This window comes from Leopardus geoffroyi, chromosome A3, assembly GCF_018350155.1.
Source record: "Leopardus geoffroyi isolate Oge1 chromosome A3, O.geoffroyi_Oge1_pat1.0, whole genome shotgun sequence".
In the NCBI taxonomy this organism is placed as follows: Eukaryota; Metazoa; Chordata; class Mammalia; order Carnivora; family Felidae; genus Leopardus; species Leopardus geoffroyi.
Window position 1 is genome coordinate 12680757 of NC_059336.1, and position 14303 is coordinate 12695059.

A 14303-nucleotide genomic window follows, 5' to 3' on the forward strand; every position below is an offset into this window, starting at 1 on the left:
TGCCCAGCCCTTCTGGGCAATGCCAAGGGTGGAGATGTCTCTCCTCTTCTCAGAAAGCTGCTCTTGGTACTCAGAATGGGGAAAAGACTCTCCGGGCAGCTGGCCTGAGTTACTGAGAACTCATTTGCATTTGGGAAATGATTACAATCCTGGGCAGTCCTTAACTCATTTCTCACTGGTGTGTTCAACTTGGGATGGGCAAAGCCCACCCCTTGTTTTTCCTTGCTTTATCTTCACTATTTTTTCTTTTGAGCAGAGCTGGGGAAGGCAGCCTTCGAATCCTGAGCCTGCAAAATCTGAGAGGCTCATCAGGAAATAAGGAACTATCTGTCTGATGTTCCCAAGCAGCATTAGCTTCTTCCCTGCAACTGTGAAATGTGTGCAGCAGAAACAAAACGGTATTTCCCACGATTTGCCGAGTACATGGCAACAGAAACTCTAAAATTGTCCCCATGGAAGAGAATTTCCCTAACATTATCATTACTCCCCCATCTCAACTGAAAGTTTTTTTTTTTTTTCTTTCTTCTCTCTCTGTTCTTTTGGTGAATGTTTCCCAGCTGTAGCCTGTTTTGGGCCCTGTCCTGGAGACATATGGGATCCAAGGGCTCCCCCACTGGAGATCCTGGAGGGTGTGGGTGGAGGTGATGGGGAAGAAGGTAGGAGAGGTCAAGGCTACGACAAGGCTAGGAAAAGAAATCTCCCCTTTTGTGGTTGCTTAGTCATGTTTGGTTCGGTGAGTCGCTCTGTGCCAGGATTAGCTGGGAGGCAGCCAGGCCCTGGACCAAGGGAGTCCCCACTGATCACACGAATGCTGAGCTCCCTGTCTGAGTCATAAGACCTGGGGTGGGCAGTGACCTGAGGCAGAGGCCTGGAGGTGCCACCAACTAACTCTGGAGAAGCTGAAAAGATCTCATTTGTTTGTTGATTGATTAATTGATTGTTAATTTGGTTATTTTCCTTCTTCCCCTGCTCTGGACTAAAAGCACCAAGAGGGCAGGACCCTTAGCGGCTGTGTTACTGCTGTATCCCTCCAGAAACGCTCAGTGACTGAATGACAAAACTTGCTGTCTTTCTATGTCTCATTCATCCTTGTCTGCTTCTCCCCTGCGGGAGGAATGTCAGTGCCGAACATCACTGGTCTCGCGCACTTTGGTCCTAGCACCTCACCCGATGCCCAGCACGCAGTAGGTGCTTGTGGCCGACACTTGTCTCTTGACAACAGAACCCCAAGTTGTCCAGGCCGCCATGTCCCAGCAGATGGAGCAGGGCTGCTCCATATCGATAGTGACAACTCTGCTCTTGGTCAGGGACTACGTAAGGATGGTTACATGACCCAGTCTGGCCCGCGAAGTGTAAGAGAAAATCTGCCTTGGACTTGTGTCGGCAGGTAATGTTGCCATTGCAATAGCCATCTCGTCACTCTGGGGTCCCAGAGCTTGGGAGACAAGCCACCGCGATGAGGATAGCAGGGCTGAAGGTACCTTGGTCCTCGATGACATTGTGAGTCCCAAACTAGCCTGAAGAACCAATCTCCTCTGGACCTCTTGTTAAATAAATACTGTCCTTATGTTTGAACCCACCAGTAGCCCATTCTTCTTCTTGTGGCCAAAGGCATCTGAATGGATTCAGCACTAGGTCCAAATAAAAGCCTTCACTTACTGAGTGCTTGCTATCTGCCCCAAGTAGTTTCCACGTGTTAACTCAGAAATCATTGCAACAACCTTACCAGGTAGGTGCGGCTGTTATCCTCAGTCCACGGAAGAGACCAAGGAGGCACAGAGAGCTTAAGGAATACATTAAATGTTGTATCTTTCATTGGGGACGAAATATCCCAGAGGAATCAGAATGTAGAAGACATGGGGGTGGGCCAGGGGTGGGCGCCATCCACAAATGAGGAAATGGTTGGGGTCCTTTTGGCAGTGGGGCCAATTCTTGGATATAACATGGGATCTGTGTCTGCGTGTGAGACAAAAATCTGGAGTGGAAGCTAATCTTCGGTGGTCACAGCTGGGAAGGAGGCTAACACTGCTGGAGCACCTATTGTGTGCCAGCTATCTGTGTCAGGAACTTTCATCAGTGGTTCTCGACTGGGGGAGATTCTGTCTCTCAGGGGACATCTGGCACTACCTGGAGACATTTGTGGTTGTCACAACTGCCGGTGGGGAGAGAGTGCTCCTGGCATCTGCGGGGTACAGTGTGCCGCTGAACCGGCCTACAATGCCCAGGACAGCTCTCCAGAGCTAGTACTTCTCTGGCTCTATGTGTCCATAGCCTGAGGTTGAGAAACCCTGCTTTACGTACACGTTTCTCGTTGTTTTTCCCTCTTACAAAGACTCCCGTTTTATAGACCAGGCAACTGAGGCTCAGAGAGGTGCTGTGACTAGTCTAAGGCCACACAGCAGAGCTACTCAGGGACATCTGCAATTTTCTGAGAACCTCAGGAGTCAGCCATCTTCTGGACATAATTGACTCCACCACTGGCACCTGCCAGACTCACCTCCCCCATCCCCCTTCCCATCCGCCCAGAAGGGATTCACTCACTCAAGGCCCAGATCAAATGCCACCTTGTCCCCGATCCCAAAGAAACATCTCCTAGAGGGCAGAAGCCACTCCACTCTCTCCCCGTGTCCTGAGGAACTTGCAGCATTTACCCAGGCCATTATGAGAACAGTCTTGGGTGTTTGGAACAGAAGATAAATAAACAGTCATGTTCTTTGCTAAAGGGTGATTACGGTCTAGAGGGGGCATATTATATGAATCAGCTAATCCACTGCAGAGACAATACAATCCCTGGTGTGTGATAGGGGAACATTAAGAATTGTGTGGACAATTTAGAGAGTAGGGCCGGCCAAGAAGGCAGTTTACACACGCAATGATAATAATAAAGGACAAAAATAGAGAACTTTCTAGGGACTGGGCACTGTTCCAAGTATGCCCTGTGGACTAACACATAACCCTGTGCGGGCCCCTATGAGCCAGGTGCGAGGATTATTTCCACTGTATCCCGACGAGCACACTAAGGCTCTTGAGGCAAGGAAACCAGCCGAAGGTCGCCCACTAGCAAGTGAGGGAGATGGGATTCGAATCCGAGCAGCTTACTCCAGGCCTCAGCGCTTGGTCACCTCTCCATACCTTACTGTGAGGCAGGTGAGGACATTTGTCAAGCGGTCCCGCTGCTTATCAAGGTCACACAGGGCAGCCTGCACTAGCGGCCGGGTTTCCCAAGGCCTTATCCCCGGTGGTGGGTGGGGAGGGGGCCGCGGGCAGAGCAGCTGCTCCTTGATTAGTAATTCGAGAGCAGATCATAATTTCTTCTGGGAAAGGTGGAAAGAGCAGGGTCGTCTCCTGGGGGCAAAGAACTTCAGAAAAAAAGGGATAAAAACGGAAGGACGGAAAGGGCAAGAGAGAGGGAGGGACCCGGAGAGGCGCGCGTCTTCCTTCCCAAGGTCGCGGCAGCGCCCGAGGGCACCCACACGGCTACGTGTCCCAGAGGCTGGCACCGGCCGGGCAGGGGCCGCCCCCTCCTTCTCCGCGGGGCCGGCGGGGTCGCGAGGGCCCGGGCGGGCTGGCTCCCCCGAGCGGCTCCCGCCGAGAGCTTTTCCAGCCGGGGGTTCGCTCAGCTCGAGCGGCGGCAGCGGGCGGCCGCGGCGGCCGGACCTGCGTGCGTGTGCCTGCGCGCGGGGGGTGTCGCGCGTGGCGGGGGTGGGGGAGGAGCGGCGTAGCCCGCGGCGGGGGAGGGGGCCACGCGTCCCGGCGCGGAGTTGGCGCGCGGGCGGCGGCTTGCGTGCCGCCTCGGGCCCCGCGGCCTCCGCGGCGCCCCTTCCGGGGAATTCCCGCCCGAGCGCCCCGGGCGCCCCCTCTCCGACCGCGCTGAGCTTCCGACGTAGCCGCCGAGCGCCGCGGCGCGGTTCCAGGGGGCCCGGTGCGCGCGCGGAGCGCCTCTGCGGCCCGAGCACGGCGTGGCACTTGGCAGACGCTCCCTGGGCGGTGGGGGCGGCGGCGGCGGCGGCGGCGGTGGCGGGGCCCGCCGTCTGGGAGCCCCGAGGGCCGGCCCCCTCCCGCCCCTTGTCCAGCCTCCGCGCGCTGCCTCCGCCCCCGGCCCGGGCCGCCCGCCCCCAGTCCCGCCCGCCCGCCGCGCCAGGCGCCGGGCCCGCCGCTGAGCCCGGCCCGCCGGCGCGCCCCGTCCGGGATGGGGCGCCTGGACGCCTGAGTCGCCGTTCGGCGCGACCTTCGCGCGGGGGAAGCAGTCGGCGCCGCGCGGCCGCGCTAGAATGGAGGGACCCGGCGGCAGTGATCCCAGCGGCGACGGGGCTGGGGACGGTGCCCACCCGGACCCCCGGGTCCCCGGCGCCGCTGCGGCCAGCTCTGGCCCGTGCGCGGCCGCCCGGGAGTCGGAGCGCCAGCTGCGCCTCCGCCTCTGCGTCCTCAACGAGATCTTGGGCACCGAGAGGGACTACGTGGGCACCTTGCGCTTCTTGCAGTCGGTGAGTGTCGCCCGGGGCGCGCGGGGACAGCCTCTGCCCGGGCCGCCAGCCCCGCTGTGGAGCGCAGGGGCCTCCGGTGCCGGGCGGTCGCCACTACCTGTGGCCGCGGTCCCTGGGGGTCGCGAGAGTCGCCTCAGGGGCGCCTCGCGGGGCGCGCGAAGAGGTGGGGAGATGAGGGCTCCCCCGGAGCTGGGCTGTCGCTTCCCTGGCCGGCCGGCGGTCCGAGTCCCGACTCGGGATCTCCCGCACTCCGTTCCCCCCCTCTCCCCTGCACGCTGCCCTTTTGTCTTTTTCTTTTCCCCTCCCCGCCTTTCAGATAGTTTTAAAATTAGTTGCATCCGCGAGGCAGGGGCTCTGGGACCCAGGCGCCGGGAGCTTTCGCTCCTGCTTTTTTTCCCGGGGATTTCTTCGCCGCCTAGTGCACCGCCGAGTACTCCGGGACACATCCTAGACATCCTACAGCCCAGCGTCCCTCCGAGAGTAGGATACAACCCAGTGCCCGGAAGAGGGACGGAGATCCCACAAACCCACAAAACCTCGGGGTACGACCCTTTTCCCCAGTGCACGCGTTTTTGTTGGAGCTTGGGGAGAGTGGGTTTCGAACTCTCGACTTGGCAGTCCAGGTCCCACCCCTATTTCTAAGTGGCAAAACCACAGTATCAGACTCTCTAAAATAAACAGCCCAGCGCTTACTATGTGGCAGGCGCCCACATGTATCATCAGGAGGTTTAACCTTCCGAGTGGCCCATGAAGTGGGGACGAGTATTTACCCCATGTTTTAGATGGGAGAGTTTAGCTCCAGCGAGGTTGAGTAACTTGCTCAGAATCACACAGCTGGTTAATTGGGGATACTGGGTTCTAAACTCCTGTGTTGCATTTCCTTTTCTATTCTTTTTTTCTTCTTTTCCTTTCTTTCTATCTTTCTTTTTTCCTGTGAGCGGGAGGAAGGGGCCACTTCCCTACTCTCCTGGGAAGTGAGAAAAGTGGCCAGGGGGCGGAGGGGGTGGGCCTGGGGCCAAGCCTCGGTGGAAGTTAGGAGACTCCCAGGGCTTTAATCTCCTTGCCTCCTGCTGGGACCTCATTTACTCCCTTCTTGGCTCTAGGAAGTCTTTTAATCCTGGTTAAGGAAGGGCTGGCGGGGGCGGTGGTTGTTCCTTCAGAGACCCCAGAGCCAGGCTGTGCAGCTCCCAATTTCCAAGAGAAAGAGGGAGACTCTGGCATCCTCTGGGGTCCCCATTGGCTTGGAGGTGCAGCTAAGGCTGTGTGAGGTCCGAGTTCTAACTCGGGGAGGAGAGAGCCCTTCTCTCTGTGAAAAGAGGTGTGTTTGTGTGTGTGTGTGTGGGGGGGGGGGGAGGGGTTGGGGAGTTGTGTGGTGGCATTGAAAACCATTTGGCTAAAGGACCCTTCTAGAAAGGCCTGTGAGAGTGTTGGTGTTTCTTTTTGCCATCTCTCCCTCTCTCATAGTTTAAATAAATAAATAAATAAATAAATAAATAAATAAATAAATAAATAATAAATAAAGGAATCTGTTCAGTTTAAAGCTGGTAGTTTCTGATATAAAGATGCAGGCAGTGCTCATATCTCTGGGCAATGTCAAATTCTAGGGAACTCCTCACTTCTCCTTCTGAGCCACTCCCTGCTCCTCAGTCAGGAAAGGAAAGAGGAAAGACAAACCAATTTTTATATTAATGGGTAAGAAAATATATCTCTCCCTCCCACGCCCTTGCCTAGATGGTGTGGTGCATTTCAGAGCAGATACAGATCGTGTTAGGGTTAACTGTGGTTTTAAATTGTCCACTTGTAGAGTCCGAGGTTGCTGGAATAATGGAAATTGACTGGAATCAATGGTTCTTATTATTAAAGAAACAAGAAAAAGAAAGGTTTCTGTATTTCCACATTATTGAGGTCATCAGTTTTTGTTTCGATTGACCTGTCGGTTCTGAGATGAGCTGGTTCTTGGACCAGTCGTGCTATACCTGCCCTGGCCTCAGTTTGCCCACCTGTAAACCAAGGGGAGGAGAATCTAGGCGTCCTTTCTGCCTTGTCCTTTTGGGTGTCCCCAAGCTGTTGCCAGAAATCGACTGATTGTGTAACCTGACCAGCCATACATACCCCGTTTGTGAGCCACAGGAGGCCTCTCTCGTTTTGCTCCATCAGAAATGCCCCCTAAACCACCCAAGGCCTTTCGGTTTGGAAAACCCAGGGCTTCGCTTCGGGGACTGCTAATTACCAAGGCTTTCCACGCATCCAGGCTGGCAGCCTGCGTGGTCTCTTCTGTCTTCCCACTCGCTCCTCTGAGCCTTTATACTTGGTAAGGGAAGAATGCTTGGTAATCCCTCCCAGCTTTTAATTCCATGGGGCAGAGCTTCCCTGGCCTCCCTGGGTCCCTAGTTTCAAGGCTCTGTTGTCAGTAGAAATGAAGGCTTTGTGGTTGACTGTGAATTGTGGGAGATGCAGAAAGGCCAGCTCTGGTGGGTTCCCGCCCTCAAGGAGGGGACAGTCTAGTCCATGGTGGCAAAGTGGATGTTTACAGAAATCCAAGTATGAGGCTGGGCTCTGGAGCTAGACTGCTTGGGATTAAGTCCTGGGGCTGTATAACCTTAGGGCAACTGGCTTAACCTTTCTGGGCCTCAGTTTTCTCATCTGTGAAGTAGGAGCTGATAATAGGTCTTATCTTACAGGGTTTTTAAGAGTGTAAGTCAGTTATATAAATATATATAAAGCACTTAGAACACTGCCTCGTAGGTAGTAAGGCATATAAATGTTAGTATCATCATTACTTATTTTGTTATATGGTAATTAAATAATATAGATGATTAGGGTTCTAGGATTTCAGCATCAAGTGAGCAGGAGTAGTCAGGGAGGGCTCCCTGGAGGAAGTGAGGTCTGAGTCAGCACCTAAAAGAGGACAGGGAGCCTGAGCGAATTTCCTTTTGACCATCTAAACTCCGGAACCAGTGGTTTTCTTTGGTTCCGGTTCTGGGGCTCTGTGGTTCCTCCAGAATCTCCCCATCTTTCCTCACCTCTTTCAGGAACTGGATTGCACCCCTTTCCCATCTCCAAGGGGGACTGATAGCTTTGGTGCCTTGTTTTGTGTGTGTTTATTTAAGGGTCATGGAAATGCAAGGAGAGCCCTCTTGTAGAGATGCTGGATCTTTCTTGGACGACACCGCAAAGATGGTGGGAGAAAGTGCCCTGGGTTTTGACTCAGAGCCTTGGATTTCAACATTTAGAAGCCCTGACCGTGTTGGGTGCTCCCTGTGTGCTCTTGGTCAGTGTCAATAATGAGAATAACAATTACAGTCATTAGTGGGTAGGAGCTGACACTGATTCACATGTATCAACTTATTTGATCTTTCCAATACCCCGTGAAGAAAGTGCTGCTGTTGCCCCATTGACACATGAGGAAATTGTGGCGAAGACAGTTTCAGTGAGCTGGGTCATGCAGACAGCCGTGCCAGAATCTGATCCCAGGCTGGCCACCCCGGAGCTCATGTCCCCAGACCCCTCACAGACTGGCTCTGCCTCATAAAGGCCTTGGCCCATGATTCATTAAGGTGGCGAAACGGGGATTCGAACCCGGGTCTCTGTGATATCCTGACCCTCTGCCTGCGCTTTCTCTGGTTACTGCCCTCTGTGGCTCCCACTCTGTCTTCCGCAGAATGGGCAGAACTATAGAAGAATAGAAATGGCAGGCGGCCAGATTCCCTCCTCCGTGCTCCACGGCTGTTTGTGAAGGGAGTGTTGAGTGTGGAGCTCCGGAGCCAGGCCGCTGGTGTTCGCATCCTGGCTTTACCCCACAGTGACTGTGCGTGGCCCTGGGCATGCCACCAGCCTGTTCAGTGCCTCAGTTTTCCCATCTGCACAATGGGAACAGTGTAGCACCTGTGTCCTAGGGGTGTTATGAAGCTTCGATGAGCCTGACGCCGAAGCCGTTTGAAGGGTGCCAGACGCGCAGTTGGTATTCAGATGCTATGGTGGCTGTTTTGCTGATGTACAGCAGTGGGGGGCGGAGAGGGTTGTCGGTTTGGGGTTCACGGGGCTCCCCCGCTTAAAGAGGAGGACAGGTGAGCCTTGGGCTCACCGGTTTCTTGGTTGGATTTTGGTTTTGGGTTCCTGCCTGCAAGTGAGGAGACCCTGGGGTAAGTACCAACTCATCCTGCGATGTGTGTGCCAGCTGGGCTGTGGTGGGAAGAGAGGGGGAGCCTGGGTGGATGCGTAGAGAGACCCCTGGGTAAGGGTTGGTCAGCAGGACCCTGTAGGGCTCCCTTGACGGAGGACAGAGACCTGTCACTCCCAGAGGGCCTCCTCCACCGGCTGGGGGATGGTCCTGGACGATCAGGGGGTGTGGGCAGAAAGCTCCCAGAATGCTTTCTGTGGTTCTGCTTTTTTGGGGGTTTGGAGACTAGAGCTTTTCCTCTCTTTGGAGCTCTGCTTGCCAAAAGAAGGAACTGTGGTTTTGTGTTGTCACTGCTTTTTTTTTTTTTTTTTTTTTTTTAAGATTCTTTGCTTTTGGTCTCTCACTAGAGAGAAATGCTGCCAGGGGGTGGAGGTGAGGGACACATTTTAAATTCTGCAGTCACCGAAACAGAATGACCTACCCGGTCGGTGGTGACTTCCGAGATGTTCACGAGGGTGTGTTGCAAAAGGTAGGATGCTGAGACGTGTATGTGACACAATTCTGCTTTGGGAAAATAAACAGAAGTCATAATATACACATGTCCGTTGTATACGTCACATTACAGGAGCTTAGGGAAAAGGACACGAGGATGTGTTTCTTGTGGAGAAAAGCAAGCAGGAAGATAGTAAAAGGAAAAATGCACTCAGTAATCTCATGTATAATACTGTTCTCATATCGAACCAGGCACATGTGTATGAGCATATATGTTACAAAATTCTGACAGAATTGCATTCCTGCATGGTTATCAGGCTAGTGTAACCTCAGTAATGATAATTTGCTAATACTTATAATAAAGTACTAAATGTTTACCAGCCCTGTGTAGAGCATTCTCTGTGTATCAACTCAAAAGTGCTAGGTATTTATTGTGCTTCCCATTTTTACAGATGAAACCCAAGGCACAGAGAGGCCAAGTCAGTTTTGCAAGGTCACACAGCCTGACAGGGCTGGGACTCAGACCCAGGTAGTCTGACTGCAGAACCCTCATTCTTTCCCGTTCTCCTGAACTACCCAAAATGATGCTGTGTTCGTGACCGAAATTAACTGCCTTTGTGAGACCTCCAGCTGCCCATGTGGGCAAAGAATTAAGCCCGAAGGTCCAAATTATCAGAGCTTTTTAGGATGCCAGAGAACCCGGGCCAGGCCACTTTGTATTAGGCCACAACATCATTAGGGAGCCAGTGAAAGTCTTTTGATGACAAAAACCTAAATGTCAGCCGGAGTTGGGAGGGGGCACCTTTTGTGTGGGGCGAACAGAGCTCCACACAGGGAAACGCAGAAATCTGGACTGTGTTTCTCCGTGTGGAGGTAGTTTTGGAGCACCTGCAGTATATTCTAGGCAGTGTTCTGGGCCAGGAAAATGCAGCTGTCAACAGGGCACATGTGGCCCTTGGCCTTTGGAGAAGGCTGACCTGCTGCATCTCGTGCATTTGAGTGAGGGTGTTCTCCAGATGAGCATCCTAGAGCCCATTCACCATTATTGGGTGTTTTCCCTTATAACCGTTTATCTGTCACTTAAAAAAGCAGGTGGATGGGATTGGTGTCCTTGGCCTTTGGAGGCTTCCGGGCACCCCTTTCCTAGAGGGTGTCCCCCTGAGTCCACTAAGCAGAAGGCCTCTTGAGCTCTGGCCACTCCCTCAGGTCGACAAACCCACATTCTCTTTGCTTCACAGTGCCCCCTCCCAAGCCTCCCCCCAACCCCCAGCCTGTGCAAGAGTTGTCTCTGAAGCAGGTCATGCCTGGCTGCAGAAGAACTTGACCTCTCAGATTTTTGTGATCTCTCATCCCTGTTTTTTTTTTTTTCCAACGGCCACCAGCTCTCGCTGGAATCATGGCAGGTGGCGGGTAGGCAGGGTGGACAGGTCCTCAAACCAGCGTGCCTTGCTCCCCCGGGGCACAGGGCGAGGCCAGAGCTGGTCCTTGCCCCGGAGTCGTGGAGACATAGAACTTGAGAGTAAGCTGGGGGGAGAGGGCAGGGGTCTGAATCTCCCTGTTTTGCCTGTGAAGCCCCAGAGGGACTCCCTGTAGAAGTCGTGGCCCCCAGAGGGAGGTGCACTCTGGTCAAGGGTGGCGGCCCTGCGGCCGGTCAGGGTTCCATCCGGAGAGTTCTGGGAGAAGGCTGGGGTGGCCCTCGTCCTTTTCCCAGGATTTGAGTTTTAGCCTGGCTCAAAGGTCCCCCTTAAAGAGGCTCCTCAGGGGGCATTTCAGCCCTAGCAGCTGGTCTGTGGTGAATCCTCTGTATTTTAACCCTTGGCCCCACTGGAAGGTGGGGGCGGGATCATCTTCCCTTGTGGCGACTGTCCTGTGAATTGTAGGGCGCTTCACAGCAGCACTGGCCTGCCCTTCCGTCAGTTGGGACCGTTGAAAAAGGTCTCCAGATATTATTGCCCATGGCCCCCAGGGGGACTGGCTGTTCTGCTTTCGCACCGTATCCTGGGGCCTTTACGCACACATCCCGGAGTATGAGAAATCTATGCCGTCGCCGTGATGTGTACGTGCTTACCTGAGTGGTGTGGTAGGGTTGCCCTTTTCACTCAGCGGTCTGTCTCGGGTTCACGGTTAGGAGCGTCGAATCTAGGGGCGCCTGGGTGCCTCAGTCGGTTAAACCTTCGACCCTTGATTCCAGCCTAGGTCATGATCTCGCGGTCTGTGAGTTCGAGCTCTGCATCGGACTCCACACTGACGATGCTGAGCCTGCTTGGGATTCTCTCTCTCCTTCCCTCTTTGCCCCTCTTCTGCTCGCTCTCTCTCTCTCAAAAAAGAAACAAACAAACAAAAGCATGGATTCTAGACACCAAACGGCCTGGGTTCAAATCTCAGCTCTGCCCCCGTGTGACCTTGGGCAAGTCCTTTTGCGTCTCTGAGTCCTGGCCTGCAGAGCGGAGGGCTGAGCCAAGGTCACGGCCGCCCCACTACCTGCCACAGGCTCTCCTGTTATCCGAAAGGAAGCCCTGAGAAAGAAGGGAAGTCCTCCAGCCTCCCAGCCCTATGTAGATTTTTCAGTTTATTTTTATTTTCCCAGCTCCTTGAGGACCAGAGGGGGTTTGCCTCTTTTGTCTTGTGGTCGGACGCTCAATCTGTGTTTACCCGCCTGGTTCCTTCCCCAGGGTGGGACTGACAGACGATCCCTTGTTTCTGGGCCAGGGGAGGCCAGGCTATTTCAGGCTGGCGGGACTAGGGCCACCAAAGTCTGGTGGAAGCAGGTGGGGTGGCCGTGAGCCACCAGGATCCGGGGTCTCGTACTTTCGCCCTTGCAGGGGGGTGGTGGGAAGCTTCTGCAAGGAGCGAGGCCAGGCCCAGAGCGGGCTGTGGGCAGTCCATGCTTTCATTCACTGGTTCACTTAGTCATTTAAACGCACATTGAATGCCTACTGTGTGCCAAACACTGGGCTAGGTGCTGGCACATGGCCAGGACAAGATGGACAAGGTTCCTGCCCTCGTGGAATCTTCAGACAATACAAAGAAGTCACTTGAGAAGGTGGCAACAGATGGAATAATAGTATCTGCTGAGGCCTTGCTGTGTGCTGAGCCCCGTGCTGAGTGCTTTGTATGGATTATCTCTTTGAGCCTTTGCAACAACCCTCTCCTGTAGGGGGTTCTCTCATATATCTGTTTTGCAGATGGGGAAACTAAGGCCCAGAGAGAGTGATTTGCTTAGGTCTACTCAGCTGGCGAGTGGATGTGCCAAGAAGGGAAGTAAAATGAGGGTGTGTTGGTGCTAGGGATAGCGGCATCTGCTTGTGATGGGGTGGCCAAGGAAGGCCTCTCTGAAGAGGTGGCTTTTGAGCTGAGTCCTGGGGCCGAGAAGGAGCCAGCTGTAGTTGAGAGAAGTGTGTTCTAGGTAGAGGGGGCAGCATGCGCAAAGGCCCTGAGGCAGGACTATGCTTAGCTTGTTTGAGGAACAGCAAGAGGCCAGGTTGGTGGAGCTGAGGAGAGGAAGTCGGTGTGGCATGAGACTCATGCACTTTATTAGTGGGTGAGGAGCCCCTGGAGGGTTTTCAGCTGGGGTGTGGCTTGGTCTGATTGATGATCTGAAAGTCTTACTGCGCAAGGGTCTTCCCAAGATCACAGCAGCCACCTCCTGTCTCTGGCCTGGACGCTCACCCAGGAGGGAGGACCACACTTTTCCCTTGCCGGGCAGATCCCCAGACCCTCTGTCTGGGAAGGCTGTTGTGTGAATCAGGGCCATTTCTGTCCCCTATCTAGGTCTCAGCCTCCGTGTGAGTACTGTGCCTGAGCTGACCACACCCAAAGAGGAGTTTGGGTCCCTGTTCATGGCCAGGGTGTCAGCAGGCTGTGCTGGTGGCCGCTGGGGAGATGGCTGTTGATACACGATGGGTCTCTGCTTCCTGTGAGAGAGGAAGGCACCCCCTGTTTTCTGTTCAGGAAACTAATTTGCATGATTAAAAACTACCTCCGCTCATAATACCATCTTAACAACACTTTCCTCTGTAGCTCTCACCTCTGCCCTGGGTGGTGTGAGTGTGTATGTGTGTGTGTGTGTGTGTGTGTGTGTGTGTGTATTTTTCAGACCCACTTTGCAGGTGAGGAAAACTGAGGCACAGAAGGTGAAGTGGCTTGTCCAAGGACACATGGTTGAGAAACAGCCAGGACTATTATGCTTGTCTGCTCTGCTCTCACCCGGGCCTGCCCCCTTCTGTCCTCCAGACACAGAGCCAGAGGGGGCCAGTTAGAACTTAAGTCACTTCATACCACTGCCCTGCTCAGAGCCCTCCCGAGACTCCCGCTTCCCTCTGAGTGGAAATGAAGGTGTCAGGATGGCCTGGAAGGTCCTGTGAGGTCTGTCCCTGTTTCCTTCCAGGTCCCCTCTCCTGTTTCTCTTCTTTCCCCTGCAGATTTTTGTTTTTGGTTTTTAGTTTATTATTTTGAGAGAGAGAGAGAGAGAGAGAGAGAGAGAGAGAGAGAGTAGGGGAGGGCAGGGGGCAGAGAGAGAGATTCTTAGAGAGAATCCCAAGCAGGCTTCTCACTGTCAGTGCAGAGACTGATGCGGGGCTCGAACTCGTGAATTGTGAGATCATGACCTGAGCTGAAATCAAGACACTTAACGGACTGAGTCACCTGAGCGCCCCCACATACGGTTTTTTTTAATTGAGACGCGATTCACACACCGTAAATCTCACCCTTGCAGAGCGTACGATTCGGTGGTTTTGAGTATATTCGCAAAGTTGTGCAATTATCACTGCTATCTAATTCCAGAATCTCCTTTTGCTCCTACTCCCTCCCGCCCCCAAGCCACGTTTGCCCTTTCTCCTGCCTCAGGGTGTTCTCGCCTCTTCTGTTTGGAATGTTCTTCCCCGGTATCCCTAGGGCCCACTCTGGCATGTTCCTGAGGAGGTCTCCCTCCCCCTTTCAAACCTGTCCTCCACCCCCACCTGCACACTTCCTATCCTTTCCCTTCCGTGCCCCTTCCATGCAGGAGTTTTCTCCACCACTTGACACACTAATTGGCTGACTTACTTACTGTTTATTGTTTGTCTCACTCACGTGAATGTCAGCTCCAAGAGGATAGGGCGTTTCTGTCTGTTCCACTCACTTTGTCTGTTAGACACTGAGAACCATGCCTGGCCTGTGGTAGGTGCTCATTAAATATTTTTGGAATGGAAAAAATGGCTTTTGCTTTG

At 53.9% G+C, this 14303-nt stretch overlaps 1 protein-coding gene across 1 annotated transcript in view; it reads left to right on the top strand.

Annotated features, from left to right (window-relative positions):
- The first annotated feature begins 4122 nt into the window (after positions 1–4122).
- The window catches only part of PREX1 (phosphatidylinositol-3,4,5-trisphosphate dependent Rac exchange factor 1), a 186266-nt gene continuing 176085 nt past the window's right edge, over positions 4123–14303 (top strand). The window contains exon 1 of the mRNA XM_045444305.1: positions 4123–4484. Within this exon, the coding sequence (XP_045300261.1) occupies positions 4272–4484 (213 nt within the window). The 5' untranslated portion in view covers positions 4123–4271. The remainder of the gene's footprint in view (positions 4485–14303) is intronic.